The following is a 21,539-nucleotide window of genomic DNA, read 5'->3' as shown; positions in this document are numbered from 1 at the left end:
TAAAATAAAAAACTATTAACCTATTTTTTAAGCGGATAATATTATATTTTGGGCGATAATAACAACTTTATTTTCACAGCAAAGCTTAAAAGTGTGCTAACTGCAAAGTGAACGCTTATTTTTGTATAGTAATTACTTCATACAATGTTATTGGTCTTGCTATACTGTGACTATATAAATGATTATTATTTATCGATTGGTTATTAAACGTATAACTGAACTTAATTTTGTCATAAATTATAAGTTTATTGAAAAGTCTTAATATCTATGGTTTCACTAAGCATTTTTTTTTTTCATATCGTAAGTTAAATATTTAATGCATTTCACTATGCATAAATGAAATATATTTTTAATTAGATAACAGTAATTTAGCAATTTAATAATCATTTAATATAAAAAAGTAAATGTATGAACTATGAACTTAATTGAATTTATTGTTTTGGTTTGTAACTATAGAGTACCTATAATTTAAATCTTAAATCTTTACATACTGTGTACTGTGTTCTTGGAACTATATTATTATCAGTGACAACAATACTGTTAGCTAAATAACGACATTTTTGTACATGTATAATATGGTACTGTTATATTTTATTCTAAACAAAACCAGAAAACCAGAAATATTTGTATAATATATTATTTAAAAGTTTTGGCTTAATTTATTACGTGAGAAAATAAAAATCTTTACGTTGACTACAACCTAAACTGTTATTGTTTCTATTTGTATTTTTTTTTTTTTTTTGTCAATAAAACAAAACAAAATATATATATATATATAAAGAATATGATTACTACCTAAATAAAAAAATACATGAACTACTCAGCTATTTCACACTCATGTTTGATGACATTTATAAAAGTTACTTAGGAATAAGAAAGATGGGTTAATAAAACATATTCATAATAATTATTAATACCTAATTAATACTAAACGATTTTTAAAATAATTAACATATTCAAGTGGCATTATGATGTAGGTACTTTTATACTATATTATACCATACAATAAGTAGGTAATCAAATATAATTCACTGTATCTAATGTCCTTTTAAACAAAATATGTAATTAACATCGGTAAAGTTTACTAATTTTAATTTTAAGTATAACATCTATTTATTAATAGTTGCTCTATTGTTCTTCAAGTAGAAATTTTATCAGTTTACTCATAATTATATTCATATTTAATATTATGAAGTCTCAAATACAATTATTAAATTATTTTATTTGGTGAAAAATATAAAGTTAATAAAATATGTTTCACTATTATAGAGAAATAGCTACAGATTATTCAGAGCTATTTAAATGTATACCAATATACTCTTGAAAAAATAATTTTTTTGTTCTTTTAATTATAGTAAAATATTTTATCAGTGGTTCATAATTAATGTCGAATAATTTATAGCCGTAAATAATTTACAAAATATACTTATTTTAGAAGAAACTAACTAACTATAATGTGTAAAAATCAGATAAATAACTATAATCTTATAATGTATTATTTTATATATTGATTTATGTACTTAATTAATGTAGAATTTACACATTAGATTTTTAGGCAAAGTTCAGTATGGTTATTAATTAGTTAATGTTATATATTACATTTAAAAAATCCATTTACTACATTTCATTTATTTTTATCTAAGCTCATATATTACATAATCTAATAAAAACCGTGCTGTTGACGCCAATAAATCCTTATCTTTTGTTTCAACTTTTATATTAAACAAAGTTTTTATTCGTATTATACGATATTATACAATTATTATTAAAAGACAGAAAGATGGAAATCGATATCAATAACAATGTTTAATACAAACATGTATTTTAAAATATTTTAAAACGATTAAAAAGAAAAATATTCGGTTCCAAAATATAGATTTGAGTGTATACGAATTTATTTATTTTATTATAATACGCATTGATCTACCAATCTAACAATGTTACATAATATGTATTTCGCTAGATATTGGATTTGCTCTAAACGGAACACTCAAAAACAATAAACTTGTGTACGCACACATATAATATAAGTACATATGTTCGTCACAAATTGGAATCGCTATAGCACTCAAGCAATACTCATAATATTATAGTTGAAGAACCGTGCAGCAGCAGTTTCTTGTACGTAGTAGGCCAGACAATTTTTTTTTGTTATTTTTTCAACAACACGTGTTGTTCACTTCAACTTCTCGTTTTATGAATTTTACAATTCCATTCTGAATTTCCATAGTTGCAAAAACACCTTGAAATTATAGGTATATATATATATATATATATTGCATATTTTAGAAAAACTCTTCAAAACCATGCACGATACGATATACGGTATTGAACTTAGTTTAATAATATTATGTTATTAAGTTTAGGAATTGTTATTAAAAATATTTCACGAACCCTAGTATTAGTAATATAGTATATGTGGTATAAACTCTTTTATAATAATATAATATGGGGGTCTATCGAATTTATAAGTTAAAATAAAAAGTAGTTAAATGAGTGCAACTCCGATGTAAGTTGTGTGTCTAGTGGATTACTGTATGGGTGTGTTGAATTTGAATTAAATGATATTTATATATCATTGAAGATGAAAAACGACTCTATACAGAGTCGATCTGTTAGTTGATATAGCTAAGTATTTTTCGTGATATGATTTTTTAATTTAACTATTAAAACAAAATATTTTGCATTTAATATTAGGGTAGGCTGATATAATTTTTTTTCAAAAATATTGCTTTGTATTTATATTTTTTAGATTAATTATGGTTCCAGTATCAAATACATAAGAGGAATATTGTATTACATTTTAGATATAAAAAGAAAATGTTTTATGAATTTCTAAATACAAAATAGTTAAACCATTTTTGAGAAGCGTTTTATTTATTTTTCAAGGTTTTTTTCAGCTAATAATTTTTAATTGACATTTCTATAAAAATAACTAAGTAAAATGAAAAATTCTTATTCCTTATAATTAGCTCAAACATTATAAATAAAAATTAAGAGTTTAAACATTTGATGAAAATTTCAAGTATTTACTATTTATACGGTTATTATATGGCTACCAGAAACCACCTCTATTTTTTAATACTTAAGAATTTTTTCTGCTCAAAAAGGTGTAGACAGATAGAAAAAAAATACACATTATTATAATAAAATCAATACATTCATGTCTCCGTTCAGAATCTAAAATGAATTGAAAGTCACTGTTAAAACGTCTGAAATTGTAATGATTCTCATATCATTCTGCTTTAATATGTGATTGTGTTCTTATAAAGACGTTAAAAAACATTTCTTAGAACGATATTGATACATGGAATCAAGAGTTACGAGCGATTTAACAACAGTGGTGTAACATACAATAACCGTATTAGTAAACTATAATATTATGTTACGCTGTAATCATATTATAATATACGGAGGTACGCGATTATATTACGGTTGTAAGTACTCTGAAAAAAATATAACCATACAAACTGCGATACTATTAATATCATTATTATTTGCGTCACGTATTTATTATTGTTAAGTAAAACTTTATAACAAATTTTCATGTGTGAAAAAAAATATTTTACATTTTATTTAATAAAATTGAATATTATCTTATTTTTTTTTTTTTTATCACTGTGCCCTATAGTGGTCCAATAAAAATCTCTATTTCCAAGCTAACATTATAGTAACATATTTTCAAATATTATTGAACATTTTTATTTCATTTAAAGATACTTTTTTTGTTAATACCTACATGATAATAACTAACACTTTTTATTTAAAACTGTTAAGGAAATTACATTTTTATTTTTATTATTTAATAAAGATTATTATACTGCGAGTTACTTAAAAACACAACTTAATCGTTCAAATTTTGATTTCAATACATCGACATTTTCAAAAAAATCATCTGCATGGAAATTCACGGTAGAAAAGAGTTTAGGTACTTTGGTATGTATAATAATATATAACATTTTCAAAAATCAAATATTTCAAATTTAGGATACAAGGATCGTGGATACAAGTGGGATGAGAATGGTTGTTAGATCACCCTGTATACGCGTATTATATATCTATATATATATATATCTATATACCTATATATATATATACGTGTTCATTACGTTTCCACCTAACTCAGGGCGGCCACCATTTTGTGTGTTGCTCCCCTCTTTCCACAACCCCCTCTAACGTCCACGACTACTCCAACAAGGGTCTTTACACATCTGCCACGTACGTATATATACAATACACACACACACACACACACACACACACACACACACACACACACACACACCACACACAAACACGATATATATATATATATACATCGAGTATAAAATACGAGCGTAATGCATTGCGTTTGCGAGTTTGTACATAATATTTTGTGCGGTGTGTGCGTGTGGCGGTAACCGATTATAAAATACGGCAAATAGGGCGCGCATAACGCGCGTAAGGTAGGCGTAATCGTATATTGTATATAGGTTATAGGTAGTCATATATATTGTGTGTGTGTGTGTGTGTGTGTGTGTGAATACGGGATACGTGGTGGTCGCTCGTTACGGGGCTGAGGTAAAAAGCTAATATTTAACAGACCACCGCACCACCATGATCATAATTATACGATATTAAATTTTGACCACTCATCCGTTGCATAATACGTATTATAATAACGTTTAGGTTTTATACAAGGTGATATCATTTATATGTCTATATACTCATTGTTACTTCGAAAAGTTTCAACTATTTTGAAAAACATATATACATTTTTCTATTGATACTATTTAAAACAATGTTTTTGAAAAAAGTTTTACATTTTAAAACGTCCCATCATTAGGTTATTGAGTCTTACTTCTTCGAATCTCAACATATATTATTAATTGCATACAGCGAAGTGGAATATTATTCGGATTATTTTGCGGTATATACAAATTTCAAACGAGTTATAAATTATAATAATTATAAGTATTCAAAGTTTTGATGAGTGAAATAGATTGGCATAAGGGTAACTTACAAAATGTTAGTCCACCATTCCACTCGTCAAAACTTTAAATGGCACTTATAAATTATAACTAATTAACTAATCGTTCAAAATTCAATTTTATGTATCGAAGTCTACTATTTAAGCCTGAAAAACTTTCTAGTTTGGAATATAAAATTAAAAGTATGTATTGTCATTTAATAAAGTTAAAAGTTAAAAAACAAATTATAAAAACTATAATTTTTTTTTTCAAAAACGTTATTTTTTTAATGACCCTTTAAGCAATATTTTCGAAAACGTCAACACTTTTGAAATAATCAGCGTATGCATATTGTGTTCATGAGAACGGATTACCTTGTATAATAAAAGTGAACCATTAATATGTGACCGCAACAGCCGTTTATAATATTATGTATTGTGCATGACTACGCGAATAAATGGCGTAGTGTGTATATTCGTTCAATTATGATCGTCTCTGATACACAATATTTACATGATCGTCGTACCCCATCAGTAGAGTAATAATATTATTCGTCTAACAAAAATATTGCATAAATAAGTATCATATTATAATATGTTCGTCGGTATTTTCGTGCAAGAAAAACCAGTGATGGTTTTTCGATATTGCCCTTATAGCCTGTGTAAATGTGTAAATAGGTAGTAACTCAAATAGCTCTATCATATTGTAGTTTTCAAAATGTAAAATATTTTCCATATAAATAAAAATGATTTCATTTAATATAATTATATAATAATACATTGTAGGAATAAAGTGTATAGTGCACATTAATTTATTATTAACGCACAATATTTTAGATGTGTGTATGCGTATAATATAGGTGAAAAATATTTTTGTACCCTTCCCCCAAGGCTTGACAAGAACCATCCACGAAAAATATGTTAATTGAGATAATAATATTATGTGCAGTCAGTAATAAAATGGCTCAAAATAATGATGAGAGTGGTCTAGAAGGGAATAAGATTATAATATTATGTATATTAAAATATTAAAAATTAAAAAACAGGTGTCATCCTTATCGATCACAATATGCAGTAATTTAATCGGATGATTATGAGATTAAGCTAAACGATATTAAAATTTATTATAATCCGTAATACCAACTTCGTTTAACGTATAAAACCTAATATTTATAATTTTATAATAGTATATTGTTCGTGCGCAATTGTAAAAAATTAAAGTGATATCGAATTGAACACAAGGCGACCATCGCTAGAATATAATAAAAACAACCAGATTTTTATACCATTTCAATCAAAAATATATTTATATTGTTAAAAAAAAAATAAAAAAGAAGAAAAGTTTGTAAATGTACAAAGTTTTAATTTATACCTGCGTCAAAGATCATAAAAATAACATAGATATTTGTTTTATTTTTTTTCGATGTTTTAAACGAAATTTACGATTTAAATACACGTGAAAAACAATCTGTGTCATATGAATTTTATTTAAAGACACCATCAAAACTAAAAAAAAAAAATCTTTTGCAATTAGTTATCATAACACTTAACACTTCGTTCGTTTTTTATATTCCGATTATATTATTAATATTATATACGCCATCTCTTATAAAGTCGATATTTTATTTCATTATAGTATCAGAGTAAGAAATTTTTGTTTTATTTAATTAAATTACATTATTTTTGTCACGAAGCAATTTTCACTTTTGATAGGTTGTTTAGAATATTTTATTTGTCCAATTTATATAAAATCATTTAAATGGAAATAAAAAATACATAAAAATCGAAAACTATTGAATTTTCCAATTATTATTAAAGACGATATATTTCAATGAGAACAACGGAATGGCATACATTCTTAACTACGTGTAATGAATTTACGAGAGCCAATATCTTTCTGTTTTACATTGGAAACGTCTGAATTTATCGTCGAAATAGAACTGAAGACTGTCATGGTATTTTTGCCAAAATTCGATAAAACGATATTAGTAGTTATTAACATTAAAAACGGTTTTATTTTTATTGTTCTCTTTGGACGAGGTTGATGCACTATAGAAAGGTCGTATTGAAATTTATGATCGTGACCTTTAGAGTTGTGCCAAATGTTTATAAGCCAAAAACACCGTATAGACAATATAATATAATAATGTTAAAATTGGTATGCGTTTATCCTGTCCATGATAACATAATATACCGTGTGGCTTTGTAATCTGAATATGTATATAAAATGTCTTCTTCGTTTGATTTCAGGTTCGAAATTCTTGTGCAGCGAGGTCATCGCCCCCGTGAAGAGCGAAGTGGATGATATATGTTTGTACATCATCAACTTTGAAGACCTTACATCTCCCCCATCGCCAGTTGAACAACCGGATCCGACATCTAGACTGAGTAAATGTAATAATGATAGGCGCAATGCGATATGACGTATGCACGTTTGTGTGTGTATATGGTTTTAGCGTATTCAAATAATATGTTGCTGATGACCGTTTTATACGACTGTTTGGTTTTTGTATAATATTATGTTCACTAAAATAACAATAGCAATTATTATTATATGATTCCGATTACTCTTCCTGAGCAGATCACGAAAAATCTAATTCTGATTTCGCATTGTAATTTCAGTTGACAGGGCCAGACAGTCGTTTCGACAATCGTTGCGGATGAGCTCGTTTCGCGGTCGCAATGCGAGGCAGTCGGGTCGTCTAACGCCACTTCCTCATGACGACGAATACGACGAGGAGAGCAGTAGCACGCACCTAAAGACCCCATCCACCCCAAAAGCACCGGACTCGTTGAGGCAAGTTGACTGTTATTATTATTTCCTGGTGCGGTTCTGAAACCGAAGCAATGTTTTCTTACAGTTTGAAGACAGCAGCGGCCGAGAGCGTTATCACATCAACGACGACGGCCCGTGTCGAAGACGAGACTACCAGCCCTCCTCGATCTGTATCCATCCGACCCGAACCCCAAGTGCGTTTTGATCCACGTTTACATTCATAATAATAGTACATAATTGATCCTATTCGCAAATATTGAATACTATTTATGGTGTATGAATATACATAGGATAACGTTATTTCTAGAACGATTAAGCGTTTGGAATTTCAATTTATTTTTTCTTACACAATATACTTCTACTATTGTCTATAAAATATTATGTTTTTTTGCATATTATTTTTGTATTTGACGTTCTTTACATTGTCTTATATTATTATGTTATCGTTTATTCGTACAACGAGTTTTAAACTAATCAAAATTATTATCTAAAAGTGTTATGTACAAGATGTTTTACAATTATATAAGTTCACGAAAAAATAAAAATAGTGAGTGTTTCTGATGATTTTAATAATAAACGCTCAGAATTTAAAAATCATCGTAATATTTAAGTACTGTACAGACGATTATGTAAGTGATTATAATTTGATACAGTTTATAAAATAATTTTATAACCATAATCAAAGTTAAATTTCTTGAAATGTTAAATTTAATAATATAATTCAATTAAAAATAAAGATGAATATAAATTACAATATCTTGGGGGAAAAATATATTTTGCTTTTGAAACATCCCAAAATATTTGAATTCTCAATGATTTTATCCCATAGTAAAGAAATAAAGCTTTTATACTTTGAAAAATATTGACTTATTATTAATATAATATTTATACATATTTTTGACTTACATAAATTAAAAAAAGTATATTAGGTAATCAATTCAATTTTTAATGATCAAATTATTAAACCCAGGAGTAAAAATAAAAATATTTAAAAAAATAAAATACATTGATTTTTACTAAATAAAGTATATAATAAATTTAAAATAATAAAAATAAAAAAAAAAACATGATAATTTTGAATTATAATTATTATCTAATGAAAAAGTTCTAAGTTTGCTTAACACATTATTATTCATTATCATATAAACTAAAGAATATTTCGTTGTGTTTAAAGATACTATTTAGTTTGAATAAATAATGAATCATTTTAAAAGGCCAGTTTATATAGTATAATTGTGATTTATAACTGGAAGAATTTTAATTCACCCAAAATCATGAACAAATATTTAAAAAAAAATAATGTAAAATGTATGTCGATAGTAATGTTTTTTTTACAATCTATAATAAAGTTCGAAGTCTAATATTCTTAATGAAATACTCAAGTAGGTAGTTAAGTGTATAGCACGGGGTTGTAATTTTAAATAATATTAAAAAAAAAAAAATAATATTAATAATAGTAACATAATAAAATAACTCTAGTAGGTATAATATTATGTTGTATACTTATTTAATTACTGAATTTATAATGTATATATTATAATATAACGACTCGCTTTTTATATATTAGTATAAAAGGTTAACGTACGTAGATAGGTTTTATATAAAACATGTTCTATTGATGAAAAAGTATAATATTATGATCCATTGTAAGGTTTAAATATTATTTCACGTGTAATTAATGTTTAAATCTGTTTTACGCATTTTTTAAGAGAATAAATTTTATTGTTGGGATATATATACTAATGACTTTTCGGTATAAAAAAATCTCGCATATAAAGTAAAACATTTATAGACTACACACACAACAAGATTAATATATCTATGCATTGAAGGTTTTAAGACGATTTGGGAATGCTCATACGAAATTGTAATTAATTTTATTTACAAACACTGTAGATACTTCATCGTTTTATATTTTAATAATTTTAATGAGTCCATTTTGAAGGTGGAGTAAAAATCGAGTAATATTTTTGCCAACGTTTCGTATGATAAAATCTACATTGTTAGGGTATTTGGAATAGTGCTGTCTGGCTGTATAAAATACATATTGGCTTTAATTTTAATGCCACAATAGTGAACTTATTAACTGTAAATGGGTCGAACAAGTTTTTTTTGTCTACTTTTTTATTTTATACGTTGTATTTCGTTGTATCGTTGTATTTTTCTCTTATGTAATAATTTCCTATTGTTTGATCGACCACTAAGTCGTAAAACAATTCCGTCATAAAGATCGGTAGGCTTTGTGGAAAGAGACGCAAAACCCCTTATAAATCCTTTATACACGTTTCTATAAAATCCACGTAGGTGATATATATACATATATATATGCACTTTTACTCGATGAGGAAAAAAATGATAGCAGATCGTGAAAATGGTATATAATATGACACATAACTCATAATCAGCTAGGCGGCCATGTAGTCACATTTATATTCAAAAAACTAAAGCAAAAGATTCAAAATACTGCCAAGTCTTGACTATTAGGTGTCAAATATCAAAATAAAACGGAAATAATTCAAACGAATGAAAATGTATAAATATTATATTATTTTTATGTGTAAAACGTGTTCGTGTTGAAACACACATTTAGTCATATTATCATAAAAAGGATACTTTGCACTTTAAATATAACTTTAATGTCAGCATATTGCATATATTTTGCTTCACCTTTATTGGAAAATCTACAGCCTTAAATATAGTGATGTAGTAGGTATACAATATTACGTAGGTAATAAATAATGCAAATAACATCAACTAGGTATGTACGAATATATAACCATTTTTTTTCATAAAATAATAATATAAATATTATGCAAATTATATTGTAAAGTATAGCTTTAAGGTACCTATAAAAGATAAAGTTTTAAAATGTCCAAAGTTAAAATTAAAAGATTAAACCTGATCTCTAGTATAGATCTAAATAAATTACTATTTGAGAGAGGATGTGGTAAAAATGCCTATACAATATATATTGTCAAGCATTTTACCAGTTAAAAATAAACTGATTAGGTATTTGAAAAAATTGCTGATAACAGATAGATAATACTGTATGGCTCTTGATAGGTTAGGTAGCGTTTATTCAAGACGTAGCTTCAAAAGATGAAGAGTGCTTAAGATTTGTTCTAGACTGCTTGATTCAGATTATACTATAGTAGGCTTTTTATTTTAGTTAACACAATGTTGAATATTATAGCAATACAGTGTTTCAAAGAAATTGTTGTAAAAATAATAAAATTGAATATGTCTTACTGTAGAAAAAAAATACTGACAAAACAGCAAAAGTAATATTACATTTGTGTAACCATTTCGTGATAGAAGAGAAAACGAGTTTTTGAATTTAACTGTAGTGCATAAAAATCGTGTTCCTATAATCACCGAATGCAATCGATTTTGATTTTTGGCATCTGAAACCGTAAAGGTGAAATAAAAAATGCTATTCAAATAAAATAAGCCCGATTTATAACATGTACAATGACCGACCACGTTTGACATAGAAATTGACCGTTATTCAGAGTAGTATGCATCGTGTACACACTCTATTTTACATTTAAATTGTCCCTTTAATTCTCGGAGAGAATTAGAACAAAACGAGGCATATCATTACATTTTTAATTCATTCTCAAATATTATAGATAATACAAGTATTATTATTATTATGCATATGCTTTAAAATCAATTTTTCAAAAAATAATTGTAAAAAATCTTGTAAATCATAACTACAATCACTTATGAATCAACCATCAAAAAATATAACAAAAAAATCTGATACATGCTTTATTTTTGTTGATTAACAATTATTTAAGTTAAAATAATCAGTGCATCACGAAATATTATGTGTAACAGCATAGTATTATTATACACACTTTTATATTTAATTTTTCGTGAAGAAAATGTATAACGTGCGTAATGTACGAGTAATGAGGATAAAATTCGTTGTACGTAACTTTTACGTATAATTATACGATATGATATATTATTATAATATATTTTGCGTAAACAAAATATGTTGTGTAACTTAATCTAACAATGTAAATTTCAAGGAAACTTTTCAAGCGCTTAAATAAATCATGTTTCACATAACGATAATATAATAAAGCACCTTACGTACAGACAGTGTTCCGTGGTCCACGATGGACTTGCAGGTCATACAGTATCGTTCGGGGGAGGGAGGGGGTTGAAGACCGGAATAATATTGTGTGATACGTAGAGGTCATTATCTCACTCAGGCCCGACCCACATAAAAAAAACTTCATACCGTGGGATATCCTGCGGTATGTGTGCATTATAAAACGACATGTGCGCCACGTATATTTTGCAAAAATAAGTACTAAAATTTGGCTTGCAAAGGAGGAGCCGAACGTCGGTTATTTTAAATAAACATAATATCATAATACCCATATTATATCCATAGTAATAATATTATGTAGGCACTGAAATTTATATAACATTTCAAAATATACGATGTGTGTGTGTGTGATTGTGTGTGTGTGCGTGTGTTTATGGATATGCGTGTGTATGTGCATTCATTTTAGATCAGTCAACCCCACAGGACACCCGAACCTAACCCTTCACCGCCGCGGACGCCCAATAAATCTCCAGACAGAAATCCATCGTTTGGCAGCCCACCCGCACGATCCAACACCGATTCTGTATGTAAGTACGTCATAATAATATACATCACCAGCTCATATACGAAAACTGTAATATTTTGTGTTTCGATGCGTTGATTTTTTTTTTGACTTTCTTGTTTCTATGTATTTTCTATATTGTGTGTCTATTGCGTTTAACTACCGTTTGTGTTCATCTTTCGCATGGTTTGCTGCTATAGTGGCGTCGCGCGTTGAAAAGGACCAATTTCAAAGACAGAAACGACCACACACTATCGATATCATTACCGAAGGTATAAAACAAAGATAATAATAATAAAAAAAAAAGTGAATAAAATCCCACAATTTAATATTAAAATAATAACAATAATAATAATAATAATAAAAAAATTACTAACAACGATATTAATAATACATTAAATATAGCGGATAGTTAAATAGTTAAACTAGAAGTGTAGTAGACTTATTTAGTTTTAGCATACAATAGTATATTATTATTGTTACTTATTATAGTTGAATTTATTTAAAAAAAAAATACCAGCATAATATTATTTTAATGATTTTCTGTAAACGCATTTATCACTGATTTAATATAATTTTGGTTGTTTTTCACGCCTATAATAAATACGTGGAAAAAAGGTTATTTGCTTTATTAGAGTGGAAGTTCAGTAGATAATAATAATAATAATAATAATACATATACATAGTAGGTATATATTATATATATGGTTTTTGGCTTTAAAACATAAATAATATTTAGTAGAAAAAAGTTAAATATCAAATATATTTTGTTTGATGAATTTTACTAGTTTTAAATAACAAGCTTAAATTTTACTGTATGGAACTTTATTAGTTATAAACTTTTTGATGAAAATATTTTAATTTTTCAAATATCTCCAGTTATGTTTTAATTTTAAATTATTATTATTAGTTTGACAGTGGTAGTTCATAATGTTTTTTATTTATTTATTTATTTTTTTTTAATATACTTAAATATATAAAAATGTGTATAATAATCGTTAAAATTTTATTCTCTTCAAATATTTATTATGGAAATTCCATTGAACCGATGACTAAACTATACTTAATAATTGTTATTGAGATGTAGAACTTGTAATATTATAGCTGTTAGCACATCACATAAACTATTAAATAATAATATGTAATTTATGTATTGTTTCAATTGCTAATTCTTTTTAATTTGAATTTAAATTTGTCTGATTTAAAATTAATTCATTATAAAAAATATTCTATGGAAACATACTCAATAATAATATAATTTTGAGCAGTTATATATTACAGATGAAGTCACTCAAATTAATCATTAGGAGATTAAAGTAAAGTGAATTTATATGATATTAAATATGATTAATAATGTTTAAAAGAACGATTTTATAAAATATACCTATTTTATAAGAATTTGTATAGGTGAATTGTATCTTTTATGTGGTTATATATCTTATATTATGTATCAATCATAAAGAAAAATGTAACTTAGCATTTTTCGTTTTAAATTTTGAGAAATGTGTAGAGCGATTTTTGCCAACTAATACGATTATGCAACGTGTGACATACATAAAAAATGATGTTATAGGTGATAAAAAAAAAAAATTTAATTTCTATTATTATTATTATTTTATTTTATCATAGTTTTAATTTTTAAAAGTTTTCAACTTTGTGACAATAATTTGTATGGCATGTTATTATAAAACAGTTTTTCTTCTTAAATTTAATTATATTTTATAAAAAATATTACAATATACAAGGAAAATGATAAATCGTTTAATATATTAGTTATATCACTACCGAGGACTTTAATGTTTGAACAATTAATATAATTATTATTAAATGAGTGTTGAAGGAATGAATTATTTTTAATAAAATATTCGAATGATTATAGAACATTTCGATTACATTATTCTGTTGACAAAAATATTATGTATTATGTGAATCTTACTGCATGAATATTGAGTGGCAACTAATGAAGTGGTCACTTAATGATTAACATAATATTCTATTATAATCATTATAAATGATATGCATAATAATAAAATAAAATATAAATATGAAATTAAAACAAGCTACCTAAATATTTTAAAATAATAAGTTAGAATTCAACATTTTTAAAATTTTTATTCAAAAACTATGTTCATTGTACATATATAAGAAATATATTATGACATATTGATACATAAGTACTAAGTGTGTATTTTGTGTAGTAGTATTGTATAGATAGCTTATAAATTGCAATATATAAATTAAAACTATTTAAAAGTAATACCCACGGAATAATTGAATAAATAAAAAGGAAAACAAAAATATTAACACATTGATCTATTTATAGATATACGATTCGATTATTATTTAACTTATTATTTCTGATAATTTATTGATTTAGTAGTTACTAGAATACTATAAAATATGATTGATTAATTATGCATGATGTGATGATTTGAACTTATTCATAGATTCATTCAATTTTAGTAGTTAGTATTGTATATATTTATAAATTATGATCATATTATATTTACTGTAGAGCATTTTGTTATACTTAAATTACTATTGTTAAAATGCCTTTATGAGCCTAATAGTTCTGTATGTAAAATTAGGAAGTTATAATAAGACGTACGTAAAAATACTATTTGTTTTCTCTCTCTTACCCACACCAAACATAGTAAATTTACGTTTAACAGAATCAATGTCGTGTTATAATAGCTTTAATATTACAATAAAATGTCCAACTATCGAACTTAAGGTTAAGGATAATATCTAAGGAACCTTATATTTATAGTTTTATTGATTTTTAACTTTTTATAAAGTTTAGACTTATTTTTAAAATTCTAATATTTTACGCAATCGCATAACTCACTTTTAAATGTAAGCATCAATTAAGTCCTTTGGTCTATAAAATACCCAAGATACTATTTTTGTCATTTAATTTATCATTAGATCAATTAATTATAATATTCAAGCTAATAACGCAGAATTTATTCTGTTGAACGTAAATTTAATATATTTCACGTGTGTAAGAGGATGAGAAAATTAAATTTGGTTGATATCCCCGTAAGGTTTAAACATACATATTATAATATTTTTAAAGTTTTAACTGTTAACTGTCGTAAACTCATAGTATAATACAATACAATAGCATTATACCTATGCTATATTATGTATTGGACATAAAATATTACATACAACACAATGTCAAATAAAATCTAATTATCTGTTAATAAAGAGTACCTAATTCAATATTTTGATAACTTAATCAATTTATTCATAATGTAGTAGGGATAATATCATTATCATTATGTTTATAATACAGTTCTATTTTTAATAAATATTTGAACACATTTTAATGTTGAGTACCATTATTACGTTAATTTAATAAAGATTAGCATTAAGTAAATAGAAATAGAAATAGAAAGGACTGTAGAGTTATATATTAACCAAACTATATTCTTTTATTTGCACTTTTTCCCACACATTAAAGAAAACTGTATGATACAATGTAATAAAATCACAAATTACTATTAAATATGTATACTTGACTTGAGCTTATTCGTGTATGGCTTTCTTTTAACACATTAAATGTTTTGTGTAATATTTAATGGTAAGTTTAAGATATTACCAATTATAATTAGCAATTAAACGCATTTAACGTAAACACAAAACGCATACAACTTTTGACCGTAACAAACGTTGTTTGTATTTTCCCATCGTCAGTATTTACTATGAACAATACGGTGGTATATATTAATAAATGGGTTTTTGTAGCCTACAGGAGCCATTTTACTGGCAAAAGTTTTCCAAATACGTCATCTGAAACCGACTTGCAGAAGTACAACACGTCAACGCTATGGGACCATTCTACGTCGCTGGGAAACCTGGCCACGGATAGCTTGAAATACAAAGTACGTGAAAATAATACGATTATAAGCTATATTATTATTATTTTTAAGGGTTTAAAATAATAACAATAATAATAATATATTCAACAGCAGCCGCTGAAACGATCGAATCAATCAACGCGAGCATAAACGCCACCACTGCGGTTTTGTCACTTTAATTTCCCAAAGACATTTATCTGCCCACTTTCAATTTAATGATAATATATAAGACAGTGTACTATACCTAACTCCTTTATTATTATTATTATTATTATTCTATGAACCAAACAATAACGTAATTTATTATCAATACCGCTTTTATGCGATACACATTTTGTTTTTCACACGATTAACGAACATCGCGACTATAGAACTCGCAATAGAAGCTTGGTGAATTTTTATTTTTGATAAATACGTTTTACATCGTCATATAGCTTACAACTAACAATATTTTACTCGGAGTGGGCGTATGATATAATACAAAATAGAGTGGAAGTATAGATCCGTTTTGTACGTAGGTGTCATCATAAATGATGACTGTTAGAATTTATTCAGCAGACGTATTCCGCGCTAAGTGTATATTTTAAAGATAATATATTATAAAAAACAAAATACGTATTCGTAATACTGCGGTTGACATAGAAGGAAGTATACTCCATAACTTCAATAATAGGAGAAGTATAAATTACGTTATCTTTATTTAAATCTTATATTTATTCTTAAATCACCAAATACTGACGATAAACACCTTCTATCTAGATTATGAGGATATATAATGGTATTGAAAAATATTATAGTGGTTAATAATGTTATGTTATATTCTATATGTTTTTTAAGTTAATGTAATTAAGTCACGTTTGCAAAAGCCATCGCTCATCATAGCTATGAACTGAAAACTTTAAAATAATGTTTTTTTTTTGACGATTATAAAACATTTGAAAAAAACCATACATTTTGTATCTTCCTGTTTGTTAGTTTTACAAAAAGCATATATTTAATATTTGTTAGTAGATTTTTTATTATAAGTTATATCATGGGTGGGGATTGGCATCTCATCAAAAATTTAAATGCCCACTCAAAAATTAAAATAATAATAGTTATTTTTTATAATATTAATTGACTCATTTTGTGTAGAAAGACTTGTATTCTCCTGTTAATATATTCAATAAAATATCTATCTTTAGTTACACCACGTATTGGTTATTTACAAAATAAACGCCTATATTGAAAATTTTACAAAATATTGAATTAAATTAATTTTTCTAAAAATGGATGTAACAATTATGTCGTGTCGTTTTCCGTTAAAATTTTATTTTCAAATATCATGGATAGCAGAAAATGTATCGGATAATTTAGAATTCTGTTAAAACCTCGCTGGTATTCGATTTTAACTCGTATGATAACGATTGTGACTTATATTTTATGTACCGAAGTATTGGCATGAGTAGGTATATATAGACTTCTTGAAAGTTTGTACAATAATAGTACAATATAATAAATTGTATATAATAGTATATAGGTATAAATGTACGATACACTACACTTACAAACGTATAGTTTTTTTGGGGGGGTTGACAGATTTATCACTTCGCATTGGCCTGGCGCGTGAAACATTTTAAGAGTAAATAATAATATATTATATAAACAGCTGGACATTGTTGGATAATCATAATATTATATATCACAGAAGTTTGCTGGATTGAAATGTAATGGACGTTTTCGGTAGGGTAAACATAATAATGTTATAATGAGAAGTGAGAAAACATAAAAAAAAACTCGAGTAAAGAAGTGAAATATCTATATTGATGTCCGAGCCATGTTGAACGGTATATGGGGGGAGGTAAGAAGGGTCGGCATCCTTTTCTCAAAATGAATAAACGTCGTCGTTAAAAAAATCGCACTTCTACTTTTTTTTTCTCCGACATTGTTAACGATTCATGACCGGCCTAATGAACGCGTTACTCTGTTATTTGGTCCTCAGCCAAAATATATCCACACACTTACATACATACACACACACACACACACACGCACACACGCACACACAAACACACACATACAATAATAACGATGCGCCTTTCAATCACAATTTGTGTTCTGGTATTATTTTTCATATAATATATATATTGCGGTATCGTCATTTTTCTTCTTCTACTCGTTCAATTAAGTTATGATGTTTAATTTTAGACGTTATATTCGCCGTATATATTATTTTCTTTTTAGGAACGATGTAATATGTACTAAATATATGCTATTATTATTATATATTATCTAATAAGCTGGTGTTCAGCAGATCTGAGAATAATATATGACGTAGGGATTCGGCATGTCACTAAAACGATAACATTGACTGACGTTGCAGGTGGGTATAGGACTCGCGTACTGGGTCATTAGTTTGATGCGACATATTGTATTGACATTATGATGGACATTTACACTCACAAAAAATGCAAAATGAAAATAATGAAATCAGTAAACAACAGTTAGTGATCATCGTATAAGTACAATTAACCATTCGAAATTATTATTATCTGGGTAACATCATAGTATATAAATCGGTTTACCGCGAACATGTTTATCCAAATTTTCCTTTTAATAATGAGTGTATTCTTATTTTTCAAATTTGTAAGTATTTTTTAAAGACCATATTTTCAAATATTTTTTTTACATAATTTAAGAGCCTGATTTACTATAAATCATGAAGCAGATGTTTTCTTATATAGAATGTTGATGAGTTTAAACTAAAATTCAAGATATAAGTTTCTAAGTTATTAAAATGTATATACTAAGGATAATAATCATTAAAATGGTTTTGAAAACCTATAAAACATAACAAATATTTAATGTAGTACTTATTTTACTCCAATAATGTTTACGAAACATAAAATGTTGATAGATTAATTATACTGTAATTTTCAAATCTATTTTTGAGCTATCATTCTTAGTAAACTAAAGTTAATAAATCAAACATTTCTAAATTAAATTCCGATTTGGATGCATATATATATATTTTTTTTAATTCTAAAAACCAGAATCTGAATAAATTAATCATCAAATGAAAAAAAAATGGGAGTGATCATGTTCAGAATACAAAAACTTAGTTTTAGCATGTCATTGTAGCTATATTCTAATAAAACATAACGTGATACTCCAAATCACCTTATTACACGGCCCAAGATTCGATAACCTCGAATCTAAATGAGATTTAGTTCAAAAATAATCAAATTTGAAAATAAAGCTATAAATATTTTTGAGAGAAAATTTCTGCAAGAGGAAGAAAGATAAATGTGCGATATACTATTATCTTTAATGTTACTAGATACGTCTTTGCCACGACCCACAACCACGTTAGTTTCGGTGGGTAGAATTCCAAAATTTACGAAACCGACAACGATTTAGCACCAAAAGACGTCTGTTGTAATAAAGTTTCTCTGAGTATACTTCGTATAAAATTATCGTGGAATACCGTCACTTATTATTATAATCACCAGCGAATAGGAACTTTTCGCTTTAGAAAAAATGTTTAAAAGGCCATACCTACATGACATTTGTACAAATCTTACACTATAAAAGTCGTTTGTGCATCATAAAAATAACGCAACGAATAAGACGTTAAACTTATTTATTTATTAAAATTTAAAGACATAATAAGTATTACATATTATATCAATAATAAAAACTTTCAAAAAATAAAAGTCGTAACAAAAATGTAATATTTTTTATATTATAGGTACAAGTATAACATATTAATACATGAGTATGTGCTTAATTTTTTTAATAATATTTATTTAAAAAAAAAATCGAGTTCCTTTCTGAGCTTCGAGGTCATCAAAAGTATAATTATCGAAACGACCCTTATTGGCCCATCCACCTCCGAGTTTATATTATTATACGAGTATACTCGTCTTTCTCTTGATACAAACTTAAATACTAGTTTGAAATAGTTTACTACAGTGTTCCGTGGCAACTCATAAAATTAATAATAATCGTAATAAAATAACACTAATTACTCTCTACGCGTTATTAATACTATTATTGTTATTATTATAAAAGTACTGCGCACAATTATCGACATACACATTTATTTAGACGCGCGGTTTGAGTGATTTATGAACATAACATAATTAATTTACCTATGTAGTTATGTTAAAATATATAAATTATGATTAAACTGAATCAGTTTAAGAATAGGTATTAGGAATATACCAATAAAGCTATGATATTTTTTTTAATTTTAGTAAGTAACATGTATTATCTTTGTTTCGTAATTATTTATAAAAATTGTCGATGTATAATAAATATTACATCCGACAATACATCAAAACTATTTTATATTTTGTTAAAATCATATTAATCATATTGAAAAAACATGTATCTTTTAAATATTTTAATAATTAAAACACTTTTTTGAATGTTAATATAGATAATATGTCAATAATAATAATAATAATAAAAAATAATATATTCGCTTAATAATTTCTCAATAAAAAAGGTTGGTTCTTATTTAAAAATAAGAAGCTTATATCACCCCAGTACACCCTTTAAATGGTATAAAAAACTAAGTTATTGAAAACATGGTCCTCAACTCCTTGTGTATATTTAAAAATATTCCAAAAATCAGGATTTGAATAAATTTACTATTAAATAAAAAAACAGTGGTGAGCATACTTGGTGAATAATCCTGTATACATGGACTACATTTATTTTTGTATGCGTTTGGCCTTTATTTTTACATTATACTTGTATAATAATAATATTATGCTTGTGCTATATAAAACCTGTATAACATCTCGCTTGATTTATATTCACCGTCAGTTTTGTTCTCGAGTTGAAACAACACTGTACGATTTTCATTTTAAACTTAATTATCATGACCTACCTACGTTTTGTTTTGCGTTCCATTCCATTCAAGTTTGATTTGGAACGTTTTGTTCACACTTATAGATACATTTTTCGTTACTACATTAATATAAAACGTTTATAATATCTTATACGCTCAACTTTTGTACTTACTACTTTACAATCATCGTGAATACTATATACTATATTGATTAAATCTTCACTCTTAATATTCGTTGTCCGCGACTAGGTCATTGAACAGCCATATAATTTGATTCTTTACACTCTGAATTAAAAATAAATATGCTTTATAGTTACGTTACGATTAAATATTTCGTAGGTATATAGTATATAATACCTCTCACATAAATTGGCATGATATTATACAATATATAATTTAAAATAAGACCGATAGCTATATGATGTTATAAATCGATACACGTTTTGCGAACAGATGAATTAAATAGGTACCTAGATCTGGT

At 26.2% G+C, this 21,539-nt stretch overlaps 1 protein-coding gene across 10 annotated transcripts in view; it reads left to right on the top strand.

Annotated features, from left to right (window-relative positions):
* LOC114119494 (potassium voltage-gated channel subfamily H member 2) overlaps positions 1 to 21,539 on the top strand; it is a 119,448-nt gene that overhangs the window by 56,890 nt on the left and 41,019 nt on the right. For 8 of the 10 annotated variants that reach the window (XM_027981064.2, XM_027981062.2, XM_050198562.1 and 5 more), the window contains 6 exons: positions 7,199 to 7,342; positions 7,571 to 7,745; positions 7,810 to 7,918; positions 12,257 to 12,377; positions 12,553 to 12,624; positions 16,106 to 16,242. In XM_027981064.2, coding sequence (XP_027836865.2) covers positions 7,199 to 7,342; positions 7,571 to 7,745; positions 7,810 to 7,918; positions 12,257 to 12,377; positions 12,553 to 12,624; positions 16,106 to 16,242 — 758 coding nt within the window. The remainder of the gene's footprint in view (positions 1 to 7,198; positions 7,343 to 7,570; positions 7,746 to 7,809; positions 7,919 to 12,256; positions 12,378 to 12,552; positions 12,625 to 16,105; positions 16,243 to 21,539) is intronic. The other 2 variants (XM_027981058.2, XM_027981063.2) reach the window with 2 other exon arrangements.

Source organism: Aphis gossypii, chromosome 1 (assembly GCF_020184175.1).
Source record: "Aphis gossypii isolate Hap1 chromosome 1, ASM2018417v2, whole genome shotgun sequence".
NCBI lineage: Eukaryota > Metazoa > Arthropoda > Insecta > Hemiptera > Aphididae > Aphis > Aphis gossypii.
This window is presented reverse-complemented; position numbering and strand designations above follow the sequence as displayed.